The sequence below is a fragment of the Rana temporaria genome, chromosome 9 (assembly GCF_905171775.1).
Source record: "Rana temporaria chromosome 9, aRanTem1.1, whole genome shotgun sequence".
Classification (NCBI taxonomy): domain Eukaryota; kingdom Metazoa; phylum Chordata; class Amphibia; order Anura; family Ranidae; genus Rana; species Rana temporaria.
In genome coordinates, this window is record NC_053497.1 from 143,656,079 (window position 1) to 143,682,344 (window position 26,266).

Consider the following 26,266-nt stretch of genomic DNA (forward strand, 5'->3'; position numbering starts at 1 on the left):
GTGGTGGCTATTAATTTACATTGGAACACAGTAAATATTAGCACCATCTTTCTTTGTAAAGCAGCCTTTTTAACATAAATGCTAGGACTTACTAGGGCCAATATTTTTTGCCATATATAGTCAATCATGCCTACATTCTGGCAGGTGACAGATTTTTTGGGGGATATCACACAAGGCCATTTTTGGATAGTTGGGTATAAATGGATGGCTAAAACATGGTCTGGATGATAGAATTTCCCACCCCACATGACCATGAGGGTGGTCTGACTTCAGAGAATGTGTCCAGAGAGGTAGTGTTCACCCAGTCCATGGGTATCAACAGATGACATGGCTCATCTTGTCAGTTACACGCCAAACCTAGTTTGGGTGGCACTAAAGTCCCAATTACCTTTTGGTATAGGTTAGGGTACAACCTCTGCTGCTTAGATCCCTAGCAAACTAACAGCAAAAATTAAATGCTAAATCATGAAGTTCTCTTTATAAATGTGATAAACAAACTGATTAGTGCAAATAAATGAATTATAGTGCTCATTCAGTCGTTCTTTGCAGAGATGTACATATCACAGAACAAACATATATGAAGCTTGGGTTTACAAAACTTCACTAATTCTATGCTTTTTTGGATACTGAATAAAACTAAACAAGGGTAGTCCTATATTCTTCAACCAGGTTTCTGTAGAACCTCCATTTTGACTGTTTTTAGCATCCTTCCAGCGCACCGTTCCGGTGTGAAAGCCCTCGGGAGTGAGAGAAGAGGCGCTTTACAGGCACTATTTTTAGCGCTATAGCACCTGTAAAGTGCCTCAGTGTGAAAGCAGCCTAAAAAGTTTTGACCTCATATTATATGGTTTGGTAAATCTGTATAAAATCTAATATTGTGTATGGGGCTTTAAGCTGTGTCCCTTTGGAACAATAGAAGAACAAGTGCAAGTCTCACAGCATTCAGTAAAACCTTATTTCCCTGAAGCATTGCAACTCTCTGGTGCTGAATATAAAGCAGACAAGAACTCTTGGCACATAATTAATGTTGGTAAAAATTCATACATGAGAAAAATATGGGTACAGGATAGACATAAAATGTTAATATACCGTTTACCTTATAAGGGTATTTTTCATCCTGAAAATAAGTCAGCAAATGTAGAACACATCGCAGCATACACATCCTGTCTTCATAGTAATATTCCGCCATCTAAGTTGTGAAAGGCAATTCAAAATTAAAGAGAGCTATAATCACCAACCCAAAGCACACTTTTTTCAAAAGGTAGCCTTTAAAGCAGGGATGTTCAAACTACGGCCCTACAGTTGTTCAGGAACTACAATTCCCATCACGCCTAGTCATGTCTGTGAATGTCAGAGTTTTACAATGCCTCATGGGATGTGTAGTTCCGCAACAGCTGGAGGGCGGTAGTTTGAAGATCCCTGCTTTAAAGTAATTCCAAGGCAAAGGCTCCCCCACCCCCGTTTTTATTGTAGGGAAGGGTGTACTATTGGGCAGATTTATTTTCACTTCCTATCCTGTAGACACAACAGGAATCAAGAGAAGAATTATCTAATGCAGGGGTCCTCAACCCCCTGGGCCAGAGTCTGTCATGGCCTGTTGGTGGCAGGGGTTGTCATAGCGGAAGCTGGCGCCCACTACTCTAACAGGAGGGAAGACCTCTTAGACAGCAGTCACCTAAAAAAGGTGTCTTCACTGGAAAATATTCCCTTTATTCCCCTTTCCCCAGTGGCGACACAGAAATAATAACAACAACAATAAAAAAAATAAACATTCCTCCACACTCTAACAAAAAAGAAAAGAAAACACACTTTAACCCCTTAACGCCCGCCGCACGACTATTTACGTCCGCAAAATGGCACGGACAGGCTGAAGGAAGTATATATACGTCCCTGCCTTCTAGCGGGTGGGGGGTCCGATCAGGACCCCCTCCGCTGCGTGCGGCGGGCGGATTCCCTCGGGGAGCGATCCGGGACGACGGCGCGGCTATTCGTTTATAGCCGCTCCGTCGCGATCGCTCCCCGGAGCTGAAGAACGGGGAGAGCCTTATGTAAACACGGCTTCCCCGTGCTTCACTGTGGCGGCGTATCGATCAAGTGATACTTTTTATAAGGGAGACTCGATCGATGACGTCAGTCCTACAGCCACACACCACTACAGTTGTAAACACACACTAGGTGAACCCTAACTCCTACAGCGCCCCCTGTGGTTAACTCCCAAACTGCAACTGTCATTTTCACAATAAACAATGCAATTTAAATGCATTTTTTGCTGTGAAAATGACAATGGTCCGAAAAATGTGTCAAAATTGTCCGAAGTGTCCGCCATAATGTCGCAGTCACGAAAAAAAAGGGATTTTTATTAACAGCTTACCTGTAAAATCCTTTTCTTGTAGTACATCACGGGACACAGAGCAGCATAGCCATTACATATGGGTTATATAGTGTACCTTCAGGTGATGGACACTGGCACTCTCCGACAGGAAGTTCCCTCCCTATATAACCCCCACCCATAGTGGGAGTACCTCAGTTTTGTAGCAAGCAATATGCATCCCAAAATTCCCCATAAGAGGGGTGGGAGCTCTGTGTCCCGTGATGTACTACAAGAAAAGGATTTTACAGGTAAGCTGTTAATAAAAATCCCTTTTTCTTTATCGTACATCACGGGACACAGAGCAGCATAGCCATTACATATGGGATGTCCTCAAGCAATGCTCCATGAGGGGAGGGAGACAACCAGAAAAAACCAAACAGGAGGTGCCACCGGACAAGAGGAGATTAAACTGCGGCCCGGAGTACCGCCTGCCCAAAAGCTGAATCAGCGTTCCTCCTAACGTCCATTTGATAAAATTTTGCAAATGTGTGGACAGATGACCAGGTTGCTGCCCTGCAGACCTGGGCCATAGAGACCTGGTGATACGCTGCCCAAGAGGCACTCATAGCTCTAGTGGAATGAGCCTTAACCGATAAGGGTGGACTCTTCCCTTTCAGGCCATAGGCCTGTATAATCGTCTGCCTAATCCACTTAGAAATAGTGGCTTTAGACGCTGCCTGGCCCTTCTTGGGCCCTTCCGGCAGAATGAATCCGTCTTACGAATCTGGGCTGTAGCTTCCAAGTAAACCTTTACCGCTCTGACTACATCCAAGGAATGTAGTAACCTCTCTTCCTTAGAAGAAGGTTTTGGAAAAAATGATGGAAGAATCACATCTTGATTAAGGTGAAAATTCGATACCACCTTAGGCAGGAAGGACGGAAGCGGCCGCAAAACGACCCTGTCCCTATGCAGTAATAAATAAGGTGCCTTACATGACAAGGCTGCCAACTCCGACACTCTTCTGGCGGATGCCATGGCCACCAGAAACACTAGTTTCCTAGTCAAAAGGACCAAAGGGATCGCGGACAAGGGCTCAAAGGGCTGCCTTTGCAAGGCCGATAGAACCAAATTTAGATCCCAAGGATACAGGGGAGCTTTAATCGGGGGATTCACCCGAATAACACCTTGTAAAAAGGATTTCATTAAAGAATGGGCAGCCAAAGGTCTCTGGAAGAAGACCGACAAGGCAGACACCTGCCCCTTGATTGTGCTGACCGCCAAACCTTTTCCCACTCCCAACTGTAAAAACTCCAGGATTCTCCCAATGGTATATTTGCGGGGATCCCATTTCCTGGTTTCACACCAGGTAATATAGGCCTTCCACACCCTATAGTATATTAACCTGGAAACTGGTTTTCTTGCGCTTATAAGGGTGGAAACGACCTGCCCTGAAAGGCCTCTGTTTCTGAGAATCAGGGACTCAGCCGCCAGGCCGTTAAATTTAGGGCCTGTAAGGCAGGATGGTAGAATGGCCCTTGTGAGAGGAGGTCCGGACGTAGAGGGAGGACCCAAGGCTCCTCTACCGTCATCCTTTTTATCAAGGAGTACCAAGGTCTTCGGGGCCACGCTGGGGCCACTAGAATCGCTGGCTTGCGTTCCCTTTGAATTCTGTGAAGAAGACGGGGTAGCATCCGTATTGGAGGGAAGGCATAGATTAGCGCAAACTGATGCCAAGGGCACACCAAGGCATCCGTCCCGCAGGCCAATGGATCCCTCGTTCGAGAAACAAACTTTGCTACTTTGGCATTGAATCTGGACGCCATAACGTCCACCTCCGGAGTACCCCACTTCCGGCAGATGTCCTGGAACACTTCGGGATGGAGGGACCACTCCCCTGGGGACATCTGTTGGCGGCTGAGGAAGTCCGCTTGCCAATTGTCCACCCCGGGGATAAAGATAGCTGAGATGCAGGGGACATGGGCTTCTGCCCATGAAAAGATCCGATCTACCTCCCTCTGGGCTGCCTGACTCCTGGTGCCGCCCTGGTGGTTTATATAAGCTACGGCAGTGGCATTGTCGGATTGTACCCTTACTGGGGAGCCCTGCAGAATCTCTGTCCAGCCCAAAAGAGCCAACCGAGCTGCTCGGATCTCTAAGACATTTATGGGTAGGGCTGATTCTGCCCTTGACCATTTCCCCTGTAGGGTTAAATCGTCTAGGACTGCACCCCAGCCCGATAGGCTGGCATTCGTGGTTACTATCCTCCATGAGGGGGGACTGAACGATCTTCCTTTCAGAAGATTTTTTGTGACTAGCCACCAACACAGACTCTGCCTTACCGCATAGGGAAGGGAAATGGGAAGATCCAAGGCCTGGAGTCTTTTGTCCCAGGCCGTGAGAATTGCTCTCTGTAGCCTCCGAGAATGGAACTGGGCATAGGGCACTGCCTCGAAGGTGGCCACTAGCTTTCCCAACAGGCGCATGCAGAGGCGTATAGATGGCCTTGCGCTGCTTAGGACTATCTGGATTAACTCCCTTATCGAGTCCACTCTGGACTGGGGCAGGAAGATCCGTTGTCGTCTTGTATCTAAAATCAGACCTAGATACTCCAACCTTCTTGTGGGCTGTAAGGCCGATTTGTCCCGGTTTAGAACCCAACCTAGGGACTCTAGGCAGTTTACTGCTAGCAACACTGCCCGATTTAAGCCGGCCGCTGAGTGGTCGACTACCAGAAGATCGTCTAAGTAGGCCATGACCAGAATGCCCTGTTTCCTTAGGATGGCTAACACGGGGGACAGGATTTTCGTAAAAACCCGAGGGGCCGTGGCTAGTCCGAACGGAAGAGCCACGAACTGATAATGCCGATAGTTTAGGGCAAAACGCAGAAACCTGTAATGGCCTGGGAAAATCGGAACGTGCAGGTATGCGTCCTTTATATCGATGGAGGCCAAGAACTCCCTTCCTTGGAGGGCGGCCACCACCGAACGAATGGACTCCATTCGAAAGGACCGGACTCTTAAAAAGCGGTTTAATGACCTTAGGTCCAGTATAGGCCTGACGTTGCCGTTTGGCTTCGGGACAATGAAGAGGTTTGAGTAAAACCCTTGTCCTTGCTCCCCTGCTGGTACTTCCATAATCACTCCTTGAGATAGGAGTCGCTCTAGGGCGGACAGAAGTGATGCCTGCTTTTGAGGGTCGCCTGGAAGTCTTGACGCTTGAAAGTGAGGAGGGGGGAACTCCCGAAACTCCAGCTTGTACCCCTGAGTCACTGAGGACAGAACCCATTGGTCGGTAACTTTGGCCCCCCACAACTCCGAGAATAACCGGAGTCTTCCCCCCACCCGAGAGAGTGGGGGCGCCCCTTCACAAGGCTGCCTTAAGGGCAGCCTTAACCGGCTTACGGTTCCACGGTCTCTTGTTCCCTGCAGCTTGCCCCTGTGGCCTGTTTGCAGCTGCGCGTCCAGGAGGCCGTCGATACTGCCTAGAGAATGAGGGCCCTGGAATTGGAGAGGTTGGACGCTTAAAAGAGGGACCCCGGAACCTTTTCTTAACCGGCAAGAGGGTGCTCTTACCACTAGAGATCTTTGAAATATATTTGTCAAGATCTTCTCCAAACAATCTCTCTCCTTGAAAGGAGAATCCTGTAAGGAGCTTTTTGCAGGGGGTTTCTGCAGACCAGTTCTTTAACCAAAGTAATCTTCTCATGTGAACAAAATACAGGGATAGGCGGGACGCCTGTTGGATTGAATCCTTGATAGCGTCTACCGCGAAACATAAAGCCCTAGGTAAGTCGGCCAAATCCTGAGCCTGTTGAGCCGGGAGGTCCTTTAGGGCCTGCTTTGCCTGGTCCTTTAAAGCCTGGCAGACGCCAATGGCAGCTACGGCTGGCTGGACCACTGCCCCCGCTGTGGCAAAGGATGCCTTCAGTAAGGTCTCAAGCCTTTTATCCACAGGATCTTTGAACATGTGAATATTGTCCACTGGACATGTTAAAGCTTTATTGACACATGATATGGCTGCGTCAACAGTGGGGACAGCCCATTTTTTTGAAAACTCCTCCTCTAAAGGGTACATAACTGCGAACCTTTTAGGAGGCAAAAAAATCCTGTCTGGCTTAACCCAGTCCTGAAATATCAGGTCCTTTAACAAAGGATGGACCGGGAACACCAGGTTGGCTTGGGGCGCTTTTAGGGAGCCCAATGAGGACACAGCGGAAGCCAGAGGCTGAGGCAAAGGCATTTTAAAAGCTGACCGCACCATATCCGTTAAGGACTGAACCCACAGTTTTTCTGCGTGAGAAGCTGAAAAAGGTTCTTCTATAGTAGAATCCTCAGAACCTAAATGGTCCAGGTGATCCTCGGCCTGGTCTCCTGTATCTTCCAATTCCTCAGTGGAAAGGACATCTTCCTCAGGAGATTCAAACCCGGGAGACGGGGACCTAGCCCGCTTCTTCCCGGATAAAGAGGCCGTAATAAAAGCGGCCATCCTTTTTTCAAATCCACCCAAGGTGGAGGCTAACATCTCTTCCGTGACATAGGAAGGAGTTGGTTGAATAGGGCCAGCCGTAGCACCTAGCAACCCCGATGGCTCACCCAGGGCAGCAACCTCCGGATCCTCCGGGGAGGTAGGGGCAGCTGGATTTTGGGAAATATCCTCCGAGCCCGATGGGCAACCCTTCGGCTTTTTAACACCTTTAGCATTTTTAGTGTTCCCTGCACCCTTAGGAGCCATAATAAACAAATCTGAGATACTCCGCTAATATACAACTAACTGTAATAGCTGGAGAAAAACACACATTTAAATAAATGAGGAAAAAAATTAGGCTAGGGTAATGTTAGACAGAAACTAAACTTCCCAAAACCTAACAAGGGATAACAATATTGAGCCCCAAGGGCTTAATCACATCCTAATATTGCTTCCCTTAATGCTGGGCTAGGAGAGTACCTAATAATAAAAGTACTCTGACTGCTACTTAGTACACCGGCTTTCTAGAGAAAATATGAGCTTAAACAGCTCTTTAGCAAGGTGTGTACAAAAAAACGGCCACTAGGTGTCACTGTGTCAGCATAACATAGGCAAACCTATCCTGCTCAGCTCAGCATCGCTGCTCCGTGTCCCTTCACAGCCTTCAGCAGACTGACAGGCTAAATAGAGTTTTCCCCTCTGATGTACAGAGGGGAGGGAACTCCCCGGGCGTCCCCCGCCCCCTCCACGCAGCGTCGGCGTCTCTATAACAGTGCGCGCGCGCGCGCTCCCGGCGCCGCTCTGAAGGAAGCAGGAAGCCATGTGGGGAGAGGAGCCCAGGAGCTGCTGGAAGACACACACAGACATCAGGAAGTAAGTATTTTAAACCTGACATGCCCCCTTTTACATCTCATGGAGCAAAACACCTTGTAGCAGCAGCAGCAGTCTACTAGCCCAGCCAGAGGAACAGTATACCTGGGTGTCTGAGCCATCCAGTCATGCAGACTTTGTGGTTTCTCTTTTAGCCCATGCACAGAGGCATAAAAAGGCTTCACCCCAGAGTCCCCTGTGGGGGGCCCACTGACAAACCAAGTTCCGTAGGCCCCCCGCTTACCTTTCCACGCCGCAGGGTATTGCTCATGCAAGAGGCCCAATCTTCCCCCTTCACCGTGGGTATGGTCATAGACCTTCAGGGACCGGGGTCCAAGTCAGGAACACCACACACCTGGACCTATACAGCACTACTGGCAGCAGGTATCCATAGGTTAAAAAAAACCCAGTCCTGGAACCCAGAGTCCAGCCCTCCAAGGAGAGGCATTATAGGCAAAACCCCATCCACGAATTGGGGCCCGGGTACCGTCCACTTTGGCTATGAAGCACCTTGGACGGATCCGGTCGGCTGGCCCTGGTCCCAAGGACAAACTGCAGGCACAACCTTCAACGTGCACCAACACCTAAGACACTGGCGAAAAAACTGAGGTACTCCCACTATGGGTGGGGGTTATATAGGGAGGGAACTTCCTGTCGGAGAGTGCCAGTGTCCATCACCTGAAGGTACACTATATAACCCATATGTAATGGCTATGCTGCTCTGTGTCCCGTGATGTACGATAAAGAAAAATCGCTGATCGCCGCCAATAGTAGTAAAAAAAAAAAAATTTATAAAAATGCAATAAAACTATCCCCTATTTTGTAAACGCTATAAATTTTGCACAAACCAATCGATAAACGCTTATTGCTATTTTTTTTTACCAAAAATAGGTAGAAGAATACGTATCGGCCTAAACTGAGGAAAAAAAAATATTTTATATATGTTTTTGGGGGATATTTATTATAGCAAAAAGTAAAAAATATTGCATTTTTTTCAAAATTGTCGCTCTATTTTTGTTTATAGCGCAAAAAATAAAAACCGCAGAGGTGATCAAATACCACCAAAAGAAAGCTCTATTTGTGGGGAAAAAAGGACGCCAATTTTGTTTGGGAGCCACGTCGCACGACCGCGCAATTGTCTGTTAAAGCGACGCAGTGCCGAATCGCAAAACCTGGCCTGGGCATTTAGCTGCAAAATGGTCCGGGGCTTAAGTGGTTAAGCAAGGATTACCGCTAAATGTTTTCAGAAGAAAAACAGAAAGCCTGTTTTCAGAAAGAAATGTGAGGCTACTGCTCTTCCACAGAATAATAGGACTTTGGTCCTCCCTGAAAAAACATTTTTCCTGCCGTCCATTGGAGGGACCCAAAGTCAAATCTTTGGGTTATACTGCCTGCTAAGAAGCACTGGACATTGGTAAAGAGAAAACTTTAGGCCATCCCAGGATATAAAAACCTCCGACTACCAGCATGCCACAGTTTAGTAGCAAAGCAGTACCAAAAGCAGTATAATAAAAATAGGGGGTGGACCTGTGTCCGTCGACTGAAATAACTTTACCAGGAGTACAAAAATTTGATTTTCTTGCTCGCCAATGGGGGAGTGGGGTAAAGGAAGTCACACACTTTTAAGGACATCCAAAAGCAGTCCAACTTAGAAGTAGGTAACATAGCAAACAAACACGATCAAAATAAAAAATATAAAACACAGAATTGGGGACTGCCTGAAGCTCATAGAGCTGCCCAAAAGGCCTTATACCCAAAAGGTGATTATCAGAAGTGGCTATAACGTCCACCTGGAAAAACTATGAAAATGTGTGAACTGAAGCCCTGAAGTGGCAGCCTTGCAAATTTGAGAAACAGAGACCTGATGGAAAAATGCCCAAAGAGCGCTCACAGGCCTGTTGAAGTAAACAATGACTAGAAAAAGGAAGAACTGGATCTTTGAAATCATAAGCTTGCACAATAAACTTTCTAAGCCAATGAGATATGGAGGAACTAGAAGCCTGGGCACATCCAGGTTGACAAAATTGGAAATCGGCCTTGCAGAATTAAGGTGTGGCTAGGAAATACACTCAAACAGCCCAAACCACATCCAAAGAAATGGAGAGAAATCTACCTATCGTGAACTGGCGCTAGATACAAACAAGGCACAACAATGTCCTGAAATGTAGATATCACATTGGAAAGGAAGGCAGATCAAGGCCTCAAGAACACCTTTTTCTTAAACAGGACCGAAAATGGTTCCTTAAAGGATAAAGTTGCCAGTTCAGCCGATTTAAAATAATATAGATCTGCTGTCCTCCTTCCGAAACCTACTCCCCAAGCTGCTGTAAGTGTATCCCACGGGATATCAATATATGATAAAAGAAGTTGCAGCACTATAAAATTCCACAGTGCCTCGCATAAAATCAATACTTCCCCATAAAATTTTGTAACGTGCCAAATCTGTAAAATAAATATACTCTATTCATAAAGAGTCATACATGAAAAAAAGTCCATATACAATTACAGTATCGTTATGTCTGACAGTATAACATTTGTGCAAATTGTAAGGTCCATAAAGTGCATACTTCAAAACCCAAAACACAGTGCTATATCCTTTTGATTGCCATATTCATCACTCCTTCCAGTGCTTCAAATAAAAATCTAGAGAAGGATGCCTCCAGGGGTCAACTCAATAAGCCCAACTGACCACCTAAAAATTAGTAAGTAGGTCAAGAAAGCTTAACGGTATTCCAGCCATGGAAGATAATGTAGACTCCCAATTTCTTTACAGTTTTCGATCTCACCAGCTCCTGTGATGTGCATACGTGATAACATAGAAGAGGCAGATCAGCATAGCACTTAACTGTACTCTTTTTAAAATTCAATAAAAACAGGAAAAAAGTCCTTACTCAACACTACAGAATAATCGCTCAAACGCGAAAGTGTCTCTGCATGCCACACTCGCAGACCTATGTGTGCGTGCGTGCGTGCCGATATGTGACAACGTCACTATGCTTTGGCCTCACCCAAAGCATTTCCTCAATCGACCACCTCAGAAAATTATATGGAGAGATTATTTTTATGCAAGTTCTTACTGTAACCTCTTAGCACTCCTCTAGTTGAGGTGATAGCAACCAGAACTAGATTTTGGGTCATAGCAGAGAGAAAGATCTCTGCTAAAGCTCCAAAAGGACCAAAATGAAATCCTGTGGAGGAAGTGTGGATTTAATTTAGAAGAACCACATGGAAAACCCTCTTTACCAACGTCTTGGTCAGTGTGAGAAGCCAAAAGTCTCTGGAAAAGAGAACATGGAAAAAGCAGAGATCTGGTCCTCGTATAGTACTATGGGCCAAGCGGTGCTCCAGACCCAACTCAAGCTAAAAAAACATCTTTCCTTCAGAGAAACTCCTAATTTGAACAAAGTAATGTTCTGGAAATATGAGTATGTGTAAGTAAGCATCCTTTATGTCCACTAAGGCCAGAAAGTCCCCAGGTTGTCCTGATGCAGAGAGGCATAAATTGATTTCAATGCCTCATTCGGGAATTCTGGGACATGAGTGTAAGCATTTAAGGCTCTGAGGTCCAGAATGGGTCAAATGCACCCTTTGAGCTCTGGTACGATAAACGGGTTGGGACAAATTCCCTGAACATATTCCACAGCAAGAATTGGGGTGGAGACCACTTTTTCCAAGAGTCCAGAGGGCACCCGATTGAGCCAGGTGCCAAGGAGTCACCAGATGACCGGCAACAAAAATGTGCAGAAGTGGAAAAGAACAAAACACAGGCCTGTAACAATGGAAAATCATTTGGATGACCAACACAGGATACTTAATGTTACCCGAAGAACTAACATGTTCATTATTAAAGAGATGTGAAAAATGGCAAGACCTCTGACTTAAAAAGCCCCAAGTCGCATTTGCCCATAGATAATTAATGCAGGGAGTTGATGAAAGCTTGAAAGGCATCATTATGAAAAACATATTTTTTTACACTAAAATTAGGGTTGTCCCGATACCACTTTTTTGAGACCGAGTACAAGTACCGATACTTTTTTTCAAGTACTCGCCGATACCGAATACCGATACTTTTTTTAATGTCATGTGACAGTATTTATTTATTTTTTTCACTTTTTTTTTTTTTACTATTTTTTTTTTTTTACAGTGATTTTTATTTATTTATTTATTTTAGGGGGGGGGTGAATTGTCAGTGTGTTTATTTTTTTACATTTTATTTTTATTTATTTTTTAATATTTATTGCAATTTTTTATTTTATTTTTAATCAGCCCTGTAGGGGGTCTTTGGTGAGATATCAGGGGTCTTAACAGACCTCTGGCATCTCCCCTTTAAGACAGAGAAAAGGACTAGGGAAACAGATTCCCCTGTCCCTTTCTCAGCAGCCTCAGCTGAAATGAATGGAGGGAAGCTCCTCCATTCATAAACTGAAGCATCGTAAACACAGGAGGTTACGATGCTCAGTTATATGAATGGACAGAGTCAGTGATCACCGACTCTGTTCATTCGGAAAAAGTAGGAGCCGGGCTTAGCGGCTCCTACCTCCGCTCTCCCCCCTGACAGATTGGGGGGGGGGGAATGCAGAGAGAACTGCACGGACGGACGGAGAGAGATCTGGAAGGGGGGAGGAAAGAACTGCACGGATGGACGAGGAGAGAGATCTGGACGGGGGGGAGGAAAGAACTGCACGGATGGACGAGGAGAGAGATCTGGACGGGGGGGAGGAAAGAACTGCACGGATGGACGAGGAGAGAGATCTGGACGGGGGGGGAGGAAAGAACTGCACGGATGGACGAGGAGAGAGATCTGGACGGGGGGGGAGGAAAGAACTGCACGGATGGACGAGGAGAGAGATCTGGACGGGGGGAGGGGGAGAACTGCACGGATGGATGAGGAGAGAGATCTGGACGGTGGGGGAAGAACTGCACGGATGGATGAGGAGAGAGATCTGGACGGGGGGGAGGAAAGAACTGCACGGATGGACGAGGAGAGAGATCTGGACGGGGGGGGGGAAAGAACTGCACGGATGGACGAGGAGAGAGATCTGGACGGGGGGGAGGAAAGAACTGCACGGATGGACGAGGAGAGAGATCTGGACGGGGGGGAGGAAAGAACTGCACGGATGGACGAGGAGAGAGATCTGGACGGGGGGGAGGAAAGAACTGCACGGATGGACGAGGAGAGAGATCTGGACGGGGGGGAGGAAAGAACTGCACGGATGGACGAGGAGAGAGATCTGGACGGGGGGGAGGAAAGAACTGCACGGATGGACGAGGAGAGAGATCTGGACGGGGGGGAGGAAAGAACTGCACGGATGGACGAGGAGAGAGATCTGGACGGGGGGAGGGGGAGAACTGCACGGATGGATGAGGAGAGAGATCTGGACGGGGGGGGAAGAACTGCACGGATGGATGAGGAGAGAGATCTGGACGGGGGGGGGGAAAGAACTGCACGGATGGACGAGGAGAGAGATCTGGACGGGGGGGAGGAAAGAACTGCACGGATGGACGAGGAGAGAGATCTGGACGGGGGGGAGGAAAGAACTGCACGGATGGACGAGGAGAGAGATCTGGACGGGGGGGAGGGGGAGAACTGCACGGATGGATGAGGAGAGAGATCTGGACGGGGGGGGAAGAACTGCACGGATGGATGAGGAGAGAGATCTGGACGGGGAGGGGAAGAACTGCACGGATGGATGGACGGACGGGGGGGGGGGGAGAGAGAACGACACGGACGGGGGGGGGGGGGGGGGGAGGATGCAGAGAAAACTGCACAGACGGACGGAGAGAGATCTGGACGGACGGGGGGGGGAAGAACTGCACGGATGGATGGACGGACGGGGGAAGGGGAGGAGAGAGAACGGCACGGACAGGGGAAGACAACACTGACCATGGGGGAGAGAAGATTTGCAACTCCTCTGCCCGCCCAAGTATCGGGTGAAGCATCGGGAGCATTTCCCCGAGTACAAGTACTCGGGGAAATGCTCGGTATCGGTCCCGATACCGATACTAGTATCGGTATCGGGACATCCCTAACTAAAATCATTAGGCTCAATTATTTATTTATTTTTTTATGAACATCCGTAAAAAAAAAGAAAAGAAAATGTGACAGACCTTTAACATCAATGCTTGACTCTGCCTTTCATCTTGCGGCACCAGCTGGAAAACAAAGGCAAGAAATGTAACACTTTTTTTTGTTTGTTAATTATATCACAGAGCTGGACAAGGTCTGACCTTTATAGAGTCCTGGGTTCCTCTGTAATCATCCTGGAGATAGCACTGAAGCAGCTGCACACTCTGCTCCTCATCCAGTCCCTGCATCAGAGTAATAAGACATATAAATACATTTCAGCTAAAACATAACTTCTTTACCCCTCCACCACGCCAGAGAGCTGACTCACCAGAAACTTGCTTAAGCGTAATCCAAGTTCCTTCAATGCCGGAGCTACATTGCTAGCTTTTACCTTGTCTGCAGAGCTAGTGCTAGAAGATCAAATACAACGTCAAATGCATTATTATTCCGAGGAAACTACCAAATAAAAAATAATTAGTAACAGTGTTTAAATCCCATCTTCAGCCATTGTTTGTTTCATATCCCAACAGGGAAATCAGTTTAAGGCTACAAGTGTTTTTTTCAAGCACTTATGAGCTCATGTTGTGTTTTTCAGGCGTTTCTATATGTTTCTTTACATTGTAGCAAAGTGTAATTTCTTCAGTGTTGTCACATGAAAAGATAAAATAAAATATTTACAAAAATGATAGGGGTGTACTCACTTTTGTGAGATACTGTACATACACACATACATACCATAGCTTGGAGACGACATAACTTTCACGCAAACCAATCAATATACACTCAATGGTATTTTTTTTACCAGAGACATGCAGCAGTATACATTTTTGGCAAAATATATGAAGAAATATTTATTGAATAGGTTTTATAGCCCCATATTTTCCATCTTTTTTTCATTTATATAATAGGAAAAAAAAAACAGAGGTTATCAAATACCACCTAAAGAAAGCTCTATTTGTGTGAAAAACAATTACCGGTAGGGTTGTCCCGACACCACTTTTTTAAGACCGAGTACAAGTACCGATACTTTTTTTCAAGTACTCGCCGATACCGAATACCGATACTTTTTTTTAATCTCATGTGACAGCAGCACATGTGTCAGTATTTTTTTTTTTTTTTTTTTTAACAATTTGTTTTTAATTTTTTACAATATTTTTTTTTTACAACTTTTTATTTTATTCATAATGCTTTCTTTTTTTTTAAGGGGGGGTGACCATGTCAGTGTATTTTTTTTTTATTTTTTTATTATTTTCTACAATAATTTTTTTTTTTTTTTTTTATTATTATTCTTTATTTTTTTTTTTTTTTTTTCAGCCCTGTTGGGGGGCTTTGGTGAGATATCAGGGGTCTTAACAGACCTCTGACATCTCCCCTTTGAGACAGAGAAAGGGACTAGGGACACAGGTTCCCCAGTCCCTTTCTCAGCAGCATCAGCTGTGCTGAAAATGAATGGAGTGAAGACAGAGTCTTCTCTTCATTCATAAACTGAAACATTGTAATCACAGTTTACGATGTTACAGTTATGTGAATGGACCAAGTCAGTGATCACTGACTCTGTCCATCCTGACAGTTCCAGGGGGTGGAGGAAGAGCACGGAAGGGGAGAGAAACACGGCGGGATACACGGAGGAATACACAGAGGGAATACACGGAGGAATACACGGCGGGAATACACGGCAGGATACACTATATAGCGGTGATTGGTGCCTGTAACCTCCCCATGCACTGATCACCCCTGACAAGTATCGGGTGAAGCATCGGGAGCATTTGCCCGAGTACAAGTACTCGGGCAAATGCTTGGTATCGGTACAACCCTAATTACTGGTATATAAATTCTGTTTGAGTACAGTGTACCATGACGGTGCAAATACTAGTTAAAGAAGCGCGGTGCTGGACAGCAAAAAATGGCCTGGTCATGAAGGGGGTAAAACCTTCTGGAGCGGAGGTGGTTAAACCAGTCTGAACCTCTGGAAAAAAAAAATCACACGACTTATAAAATATGGGAAACAAGAATCATTGTCAATAGGAATCTCCAGGGATTTGACAAATTTCCCTGCAATTATTCCATAAAAACAAAAACATTATAAATTCATAATTTTCTTTTTTTTAAAGACTTAAGACCCGGACCAATATGCAGGTAAAGGACCTGGCCCCTTTTTGCGATTCGGCACTGCGTCGCTTTAACTGACAATTGCGCAGTCGTGCGACGTGGCTCCCAAACAAAATTGGCGTCCTTTTTTTTCCCATAAATAGAGCTTTCTTTTGGTGGTATTTGATCACCTCTGCAGTTTTCATTTTTTGTGCTATTAACAAAAATAGACCGACAATTTAAAAAAATATATATATATTTTTAACTTTTGCTATAATAAATTATCCCCTAAAAAAAAATATATATGTATATATATATATATATATATATATAAAAACGTTTTTTTTTCTCAGTTTAGGCCGATACGTATTCTTCTACATATTTTTTGTAAAGAAAAAATGACAATAAGCGTTTATTGATTGGTTTGCGCAAAATTTTTAGCGTTTACAAAATAGGGGATAGTTTTATGTAATATTTATTAATATTTTCATTTTCACTACTATCTAATCGGCGATCATTGATTTTTTTCATGACTGCGACATTATGGCGGACACATCGGACACCTTTGTGGGACCATTGTCATTTTCACAGCGAAGAGTGCTATAAAAATGCACGGATTACTGTGAAAATTACACTTGTAGTGAAGGGGTTAACCGCCGCCGTGGTCACGGAGGGCAGGATCGGGCCATTCTGCCGACGTAAATAGTCGTGCGGCAGCCCTTAAGTGGTTAATGGATTGTCTTTTGTCTAGAACGTTCTTTTAGACACCCATTTGGCTGTCTTATGGCAATCAAAAACAAAAACACTATAAATGCGCGTTTCTTCTACCAGGAAGTATTTTGACATCTTCCACCGTTTATTTTGTAAATGTATAATTTTGTTGTTATAGCAAGTCACTGATTGTGCATGTCTGAGGTAACCGACAACGACTCATAAGGCCTTGTGCACACCGGACATTTTTAACACTGCTGTTAAGGGCGCCAGTTCCCCCCCCCCCTTCTCTGAACGCTCCTGCATGTTAGCTTATGTGTCCATGCACACATAGGTGTTTAGGAGGCAAAAAACAAAACAAAAAAACACTGCCAGCGCATCCAGGAGCAGCGTTTTGTCAGACAAAATCCCTAACGCACCTATACACATCTAAAGGACAGTTAATGCTAGGCTCGTTTAGTGCTTGGGATTTAATTAATTTCAATGGCCATGATAAATTAATTTCATTGGCCATAATAATAATTTCAAGCGGAGTTCCACTCAAAAATGGAACTTCCGTTTTTTGGAATCCTCCCCCCCTCCGGTGTCACATTTGGCACCTTTCAGTGGGAGGGGGAGCAGATACCTGTCTAATACAGGCATTTTGCTCCCACTTAGGGAGTAGGGGCATAGATAACAGAGACACCCCGGCTATCTATGCCACTTTCGGCGCCTCCTCCGTCTGTCTTGTGGGAGACACACATGTCCCAGAAGACAGCAGGGACTAGTGGGATTGCGCAGTGCAAGTTGTGCATGTAACTATGTAACTATGTACATGCGCAGTAGGGAACCAGGAAGTGAAGATGGCAGCACCTCCACCCGAGAGGCGAGGGACAGATCAGCTTTGAGTGCCAACATCGCGGGCACCCTGGACAGGCAAGCGTCCTTATTTTAGTCACCAGTTGCAGTATTTGTAGCTGCTGAAAAGAAAAAAAAATTGGCGGAACTCCGCTTTAAGTAGAACTATGGGCAAATTTTTTTTTTTTTTTGGGCTAGAGTAAGAGAGGGTCCCATTGCGGAGATTTCCCTTCACGTTCTGTCCCATAGCCAAACAGGAAGTGAGAGGAAATCCATGCAAGTTAAGGGAATTTCTTGGAGCCCCTTAGGTCACCCAAACTAGTGTCCCCGTTGGAAGATTTTCCTCTCCATTACTTTTCTGGGGACAACCCAAAATGTAGGATTTTATTCTACTTTCCTTTTCAATAACGGTAAAATAGAGAAAGTCAATATCCTTGATGGGGTACAGGCTGAAATAAAAAATGTGACAGTTGTTCTAATCCCTCTTCATTCTATCCAAAAATAAAATAAAAAATGTTTTGCCTTTAGTTATACTTGACACACCTATTACACATGTTTAGAAGTGTCAAGTGTTTTTTTCTGCCAAAGAGTTGCTGCCAGGTGTAGGAATAACCATTATACCATATCATCCGGTCTGCTACCTTTGTTTCCATCAGATTTTGTTCCAAGCAGAAGGATATATAGTCACACCCATCCCACTACATTTGTGAATTTTCTGAAGCAGACTTGTCACGTCATCATTAACATGCCAATTTGATATTTTCCTTGTTTTAAAATATCTTGCAGTTTGTCCTTTCTCCAATTATGCTACCTATTACATAGCCAAGGTCATGAGACGGCTTACGTTTCTTTGCACACTGCAGACCAATCTCAACATTTAAAAAGTTGCACTCGCACCCAGAGAAATTTATTCCAACACAGTTCATGCATTTTATTAATTAGCACTTATATTAAAATGAAATATAAAAATATATGATAAACACTGGGGTTTAATGTTAGTAAATTGTTGATAACCTGTATTTACTTTAAATACCTAAACATGCGCTAGCAAAAAAACGGTATTCTTTAAATATCCCTCCAACATGATTGGGTATTTGAAGTAAACACAGTGAATGGCACCACAACACTATGTCTATAGAGCAGGTGCATTGTAGGAATGTGTTTATTTTACCTCTCCTTACCACAATGCACAGGTAAGAATGGTCCCTCTTGGGGTATACGGACCCGTTCACATCTCAATGTTGTTGGTGAAATGTAAAAAAAAAAAGAAGAAGCTGTCCTTGGCTGCACTTTTGATGCATTTCCAGTCAAAGGGATGAGTTTAAAGTAACCCTTTCACTGGAAACTTATCAAAAATGCATATTTGATAAGCTTGTTTTTGCTTATGCCAAATACATTATATTTGCGTACCTGGGAGGTTTGTAGAAGGCCAAGCCTTGAAGAAATCTTCCTCCATATCGATCAAGCTCGCTCTTGATCTGCATCTAGAAATCAGTTACATTTGTCATATTACTAAAAAGAACACTTTTTTGTTACGAAATTAATGAATCATGCAAAGAGAGGGAAATGCCCTTTTCAGAGATAACAACCAAATTATATCTAATAGAAAACACTGCCACTGCCCTTACATCTGAGATTACCCATTTCACTCTCATCTGAGCACTCTACATGTGAAACTCAAAAAATGTGAATATCGTGCAAAAGGTCATTTATTTCACTAATGCAACGTAAAAGGTGAAACTAATATATGAGATGGACTCATTACATGCAAAGCAAGATAGTTCAAGCCGTGATTTGTCATAATTGTGATGATTATGGCTTACAGCTTATGGAAACTCCAAATCCACAATCTCAGAAAATTAGAATATTGTGAAAAGGTGCAATATTCTAGGCTCAAAGTGTCGCACTCTAATCAGATAATTAAGCCATAACACCTGCAAAGAGTTCCTGAGCCTTTAAATGGTCTCATAGTCTGGTTCAGTAGGAATCACAATCATGGGAAAGACTGCGGACCTGACAGTTGTGCATAAAACCATCATTGACACACTCCATGAGGAGGGAAAGCCTCAAAAGATAATTGCAAAAGAAGTTGGATGTTCCCAAAGTGCTGTATCAAAGCACATTAATAGAAAGTTATGTGGAAGGGAAAACTGTGGAAGAAAAATGTGCACAAGCAGCAGGGATGACCACAGCCTGGAGAGAATTGCCAGGAAAAGGCCATTCAATAGTGTTGGGGACTTTCACAAGGAGTGGACTGAGGCTGGAGTCAGTGCATCAAGAGCCACCACACACAGACGGATCCTGGACATGGGCTTCAAATGTCGTATTCCTCTTGTCAAGCCACTCCTGAACAACAAACAACGTCCGAAGCGTCTTACCTGGGCTAAAGAAAAACACACCTGGTCTGTTGCTCGGTGGTCCAAAGTCCTCTTTTCTGATGAGAGCAAATTTTGCATCTCATTTGGAAAACAAGGAGCCAGAGTATGGAGGAAGAATGGAGAGACACACACTGCAAGATGCTTGAAGTCCAGTGTGAAGTTTCCACAGTCTGTGTTGGTCCACTGTGCTTCATTAAGTCCGGGGTCACCGCAGCCATTGACCAGGAGATTTTGGAGCACTTCATGCTTCCTTCCACAGACGAGCTCTATGGGGATGCTGACTTAATTTTCCAGCAGGACTTGGCACCTGCCCACACTACCAAAAGCACCAAAACCTGGTTCAATGACTGTGGGATTACTGTGCTTGATTGGTCAGGCAAACTCGCCTGACCTGAACCCCATAGAGAATCTGTGGGGCATTGCCAAGAGAAAGATGAGAGACATGAGACCGAACAATGCAGAAGAGATGAAGGCCTCTATTGAAGCATCCTGGTCTTCCATAACACCTCAGTAGTGCCACAGGCTGATAGCTTCCATGCCATTCCATGGCACGCTGCATTAAGGCAGTAATTGCTGCAAAAGGGGCCCAAACCAAGTACTGAGTACATATGCATGCTTAAACTTTTTGGAGGTCCGATATTATTCTATGTACAATCCTTGTTTTATTGATTGCATGTAATATATTTTCTGAGATTGTGGATTTGAGGTTTTCATGAGCTGTAAGCCATAATCATCACAATTATGACAAATCACGGCTTGAACTATCTTGCTTTGCATGTAATGAGTCTATCGCAGATATTAGTTTCACCTTTTACGTTGCATTAGGTGAAATAAATGAACTTTTGCGCAATATAAAAAAAAATTGAGTGTCACCTGTATATTCCACTGCAACAATAATCAACCAGGATGATGTCCGAGTTCTTCAGGGGTGCCCTGGCAAAATGTCTAAAAACAGTCCCAAATTTTCAGCTATTGTGTACAAGCTTTTACAGTCACAGGTTTCAACTTGCAGCATTGCAACCTTGGGCACCGAAAGGGCCAGCTGGATACCAACAATTGATGACATTACCCCCTCCTGTCCCTCTCCGTTAGCACTGGCTTAGTGATGGAGAGAAACTAAAGGAGAAGAAAAAACACTGGACTACTAGTCAGTAGCAGTGTGTAAAGGTGCCTTTGCTTTGCAAGAATAAATCGCCTCTAAAGTTGGGTCTCCTACGTGAGCGCCTGCTGCTGCAATATGTTAAACTATTCGTTTTGTTTTTTACATTTTAGATTGCGGTGCTTTAAGATCATTTTAAAAGCTGCCCTGACTAAAAGAAAAAAAAATGTTAAGAAGCACTGATCTAGAGCGATCAATGCAAGTCTGCGTTCCCACCTGAGCAGAGCCATTTTCATATGGGCATTTTTGCACGCATGTACAAGCTTTGTAGAAGTGTCCACTCACTGGCCACTTTATTAGGTACACCTGTACAATTGCTAGTCAGCCAATCACATGGCAGCAACTTAATGCATTTAGGCATCTAGACACAGTAAAGACGACTTGCTGAATTTCAAACCAAGCATCACAAATGGGGAAGAAAGGGGATTTAAGTGACTTTGAATATGGCATGGCTGTTGGTGCTGGTCTGAGTATTTCAAAAACTGATGATCTCCTGGGATTTTCACACACACAACCATCGCTAGGATTTACAGAGAATGGTCCAAAAAACAGAGAATATCCAGTGAGCGGCAGTTGTGAGGACAAAAATGCCTAGTTGATGTCAGAGGAGAATGGACAGACTCGTTTGAGATGATAGAAAGGCAACAGAAACTCAAATAAGCACTCGTTACAACCAAGGTATGCAGAATACCATCTCTCACTGCACAACACTTCAAACCTTGAAGCAGATGTTCTACAGCAGCAGAAGACCACACCAGGTGCCACCCCTGTCCACTAAGAACAGGAAACTGAGGCTACAATTCACACAGGCTCACCAAAATTGGACAATACAAGATTGGAAAAACGTTGCCTGGTCTGATGAGTCTCAATTTCCGCAGTGTCATTCAGATGGTCGGGTTAGAATTTGGTGTAAACATGAAAGAATGGATCCATCCTGCCTTGTATCAGCAATTCAGGCCGGTGGTGGTGTAACATGTGGGGGATATTTTCTTGGCACACTTTAGGGCCCTTAGTACCAATTGAGCATTGTGTAAATGCCATGATCTACCCGAGTATTGTTGCTGTCCATCCCTTTATGACTACAGTGTACCCATCTTCTGATGGCTCCTTCCAGCAGGATAATGCCCCATGTCACAAAGCTCCGATTATCTCACCACTGGTTTCTTGAACATGACAATGATGTCACTGTACTCCAATGGCCTCCACAGTCATCAGATCCCAATTCAATGAAGCACATTTGGGATGTGGTGGAATGGTAGATTTACATTATAGATGTGCAGCCGACAAATCTGCAGCAACTGCATGATGTTATCATGTCACTATGGGCCAAAATCTCAGAGAAAGTTTCCAACACCTTGCTGAATCTATGCTACAGGTGCCTAAGTGTTCATATGTGGATGGCCACCATTTATTTACATGGGAATTTGATTGGTGACAGTTTTGAAACTTTGAGCTTCAAGCTAAAATTTGTTCAGATGTGAATGAGGCCCAAGAGTACCTCCTGAAGCCTGTGCTATGCCCCTTTTTTCTCTGCCTTTCCTTTATTGTCAATCACATTTCAAAATAAGAACAGGCCTAATTGATTCATAGCTTTAAAGTGGAGTTCCACCCATAAATATAACATTACATCAGTAGTTTTAAAAAAATGTCATTAGTCCTTTACGAATTTTTTTTTTTTTTTAGATGCCTTCAAAGTGTTGTTGCTAGGCAGAATAGTTAATCTTCCCACTTCCTGCACCTAGGTGCTTAATGCTTCCTAACCTACACCGCACAGACTCCTGGGAATGTAGTGGGTGTAACTTTCCAGGAGTCTGTGCATTCCCCAGTCTCAAATAATTATGTGACTTGGACAGCACAGGTGCTGAAACCTGATCTGACACTGATTGTGCAGCACTGAGCATGTGCGAGATTTGTAAGGCTGAAATCCAGGAAGTCATACAGTCTGGCTTCATGATGCCCACACTTAAGATGGCCCCAGTCAATTTCTATTTTATAAAGTGTCTAAATGCTGTAACAACCTAACAAAACGGACCTTAGTTTACAGACTAACTTTACTAGAATACATTAAGCTTGTGTATTACAGGGGTATTTATATTTAAAAAGTGAAATTGTGGCCGGAACTCCGCTTTAAGAACATTATTAATGCCGACATATTTTGACATTACAACTCAAAGTTTATGCCCAGCCAACACTTTTTTTCAAATTAGAGTGGGGAAGGGTTAGACCCTCTGTCAGGCTTTACTGCTATTTAAGGCTCAGTTAGGGAGATTTTTCCTCACTTATGCTGGCCATACATTATACAATTTTCCTTTAGATTTACCAAAACCATATAAGGTCAGACCTACACACTTAATTTGTATGCAATCAAGCAGGCCCTTGCACTACATAGTTGCAAGTAAATCTAAAGGAAATTGAACAACAAAATTGCAACTATGTATAACGTAAGGCCAGCCATTCTGTCACATCGACAATGGTTTCACCAGCAGTAAAAAAAAGGGGGGGGGATTCTGTCTGTGGTGCCATTATAGTTTATCACACATTTCCTGTCTAGGGAAACTGTTGTCACTGCAAAAGGAAATAAGGGAATTCTCTCTCATGGATCCCTGAAAAGCAGTTAAATCCCAACAGGAGTATTAATAATTCCCTACTATATCCAAAACTATATAAAAAAAAAAAAAAAGTACTCTTGGCTTGAGTCTTGAAATATTGCACAGGTATGCTGTGCTATCTTTATACTTCTCAAAGCTTTATTTTCAACTGACTGCAATGTACCTCCTGAACCACCAGGACAAAACCTTATATTTCTTTGCTCTACCTATTTTTATTATCATGTACTGAAAAAAGACTTAGAAGAAATATGAAGGCTAACAATGCGAGTGCCTGGCTCAAAGGCCGATCTTTTGGCTTCAGTATCTTCTAAAATCACCAATCTGGAACAAGTACACAGATCACACGAAAGAATTACACCGGCGTATCTCTTGATACGCCACGTAATTTCAAATTTTGCGCGTCGTATCTTTGTTTTGTATCTACAAAACAAGATACGACGGCATCTCGGATCGATCCGACAGGCGTACGTCTTAGTACGCCGTCGGATCTTAGGTGCAATTTTTTGGCGGACGCTAGGTGGCGTTTCCGTCGAATTCCGCGTTGAGTAATCAAATTAGCTTGTTACGGCGATCCATGAACGTACGTCCGGCGCATTTTTTTACGTTGTTTGCGTATATCTACCCCTGCTATTATGAGGTGTACTCAATGTTAAGTATACAAAGAAACACCCGCATGAAGCGCTACACCATAAGGACGGTAAACCACAGTGTTGTCAGTGGTTAAAGAAGTTTCACTAAAACACAATCCGTGCAGCTGTCAACTTTTGATAAAGCGTCCTGGCACGCGAAACATGTCAGTCACGGCTCACCAGTACAATCTTTGATGCCCCTATATGTTTGCAGCAAGCACACTGCAGCTGATGTGTAGTGCCGACACTCGGGAAATCCTCTCAGTGACACTAGCGCCAGCATCTCTACTGCTCGTTTTCTGCCCACACTGATTGGTGCTTTGAGTCACCTGACGCTGGATCGAAGGTGTCCGGACACCTCCTGCTCTCTGTGTGACTCTATCAGGCTACCATCCCCCTTTCCTCGCTCCCGTGTGACGCGGCTGCGTCACTGAACCGGCTTGGTGGCTCCCCTCCAGGACTTCCCCTGCTGCTGGAGATTTCTGTTTGCGAGGAAGGTTTCCTTTCCATCAGCCCCTGAGCTAGTGGTCTTTAAACGGCAGTATCCATCTCTGCATGGATATAACTTCTACATCTGCTCCCAGTGTGGCTGTCATCATCCCACCAACGGATTCCATCTCCCTGCATTGAGACGTAGAAGCGGCTGCTTTTATTGAGGTATTGTTTTACCTCTGCATACAAGTGTATGCACACTACCTGGATTCATTCCTAACATCTCCCCCGAAGTGTATGTGTTTTCACTCTACCATCTCCACGTGAACTGCTGCTTATGTTATGCGGACTATTGTTATTAGTTTTTTTAAAAAAAAATAAAAAAAATTTAATGTGCTATTTTCCTGTGTGCTATTTGTGGCTACTTCAATTTTTTCAACTTTTCAATTTTTCATGCATATATGTTTTTCCACACATTACAGACTATAAAGTGACATTCACTTAACCCTTGTGCACTGTATGTTTTTGTTCAATGTTAAGTATGGCCGTCGTTCACGCCTCGCATTTTGAATTTTTTACGTCGTTTGCGTAAGTCGTTCGCGAATAGGGATTTGCGTAGAATGACGTCATTGGCTTGTTCCGGTTTCATTTCGAGCATGCGCACTGGGATACCCCCACGGACGGCGCATGCGCCGTTCAAAAAAAACATTGTTTACGTCGGGTCACGACGTATTTACATAAAACACGCCCCCATTACATCCTTTTAAATTTTGCGTCCCTACGCCGCCGTAACTTACGGCGCGAATTCTTTGAGGATTCGAAAAAAAAATATGAAGTTAAGGTGGCATAGTGTATCTTAGATACGCTGCGCCCCGGCGGAAAGATGCGCGGAGGTACGTGGATCTGGCCCTACATGTGATCACTGGGATAGTGATTTGGAATTAGTGCAGCAAAGGATCAGCATACCAACCAGCAACTACTTTTACAAAGATGTCAGTGGCCTATATTTCTTGGTTGAATCAATGAAAGGTCTCTGCCGTTTCTAAAGTTCCACAATGAAAAATTTCACTTACAGGGTCCCTCAAGGCCGATCGCCCAAGCAGAATGGTCCACAGCTCCCGGCTGCTTCTATAAACAAAATAAAGATGATTAGTTCCTGAAAACCAACCAGTGATGTGGCAAAGGTTATAAGAGTAGTATTACGATCAGATCCCCAAATATATATAACTAGCTGAATACCCGGCGTTGCCCGGTCTTCCTATCTTAACCTTTTGGGGAGGAAAATCATAGTAATATAAATATACCCATCTTTTATATAAGGGTGTAGGTAAGGGTTAATTTAACTGTCATATATTTTTATTTGGCATATAAGTAATATGTGTACCAGGTATTATTGAAATATCTCCAGGCGTACAGAAGTTATGTGGGAACATACATTTCCCATTGATTTGCAAGGGACTTTAAACAAAAACCCCGACCCTCACAAATGGGGGTAGTTAAGGGATAAATTAACTATCCTATAGTTTAAGTGGACATATAAGTAACATGTGACCAAGTGTTATCAAAATATGTACAGCCGTTTGGAAGTTATGAAGTAACATGTATTTCCCATAGAGTTGAATGGGACTTTAAAGAAAAACCCCGACCATGGCAAATGGGGGTGGGTAAGGGTTAAACCACCTATCCTATGTTTGTTGCTGACATATAAGT

At 44.2% G+C, this 26,266-nt stretch overlaps 1 protein-coding gene across 5 annotated transcripts in view; it reads right to left on the reverse strand.

Annotated features, from left to right (window-relative positions):
• Window positions 1–26,266, reverse strand: part of NUP188 (nucleoporin 188) — a 161,167-nt gene that overhangs the window by 102,382 nt on the left and 32,519 nt on the right. For all 5 annotated transcript variants that reach the window (XM_040324704.1, XM_040324703.1, XM_040324706.1 and 2 more), the window contains exons 2-7: window positions 25,630–25,684; window positions 18,760–18,833; window positions 14,042–14,123; window positions 13,875–13,955; window positions 13,755–13,799; window positions 1,097–1,189 (exon numbers count right to left, since the gene is read on the reverse strand). In XM_040324704.1, coding sequence (XP_040180638.1) covers window positions 1,097–1,189; window positions 13,755–13,799; window positions 13,875–13,955; window positions 14,042–14,123; window positions 18,760–18,833; window positions 25,630–25,684 — 430 coding nt within the window. The remainder of the gene's footprint in view (window positions 1–1,096; window positions 1,190–13,754; window positions 13,800–13,874; window positions 13,956–14,041; window positions 14,124–18,759; window positions 18,834–25,629; window positions 25,685–26,266) is intronic.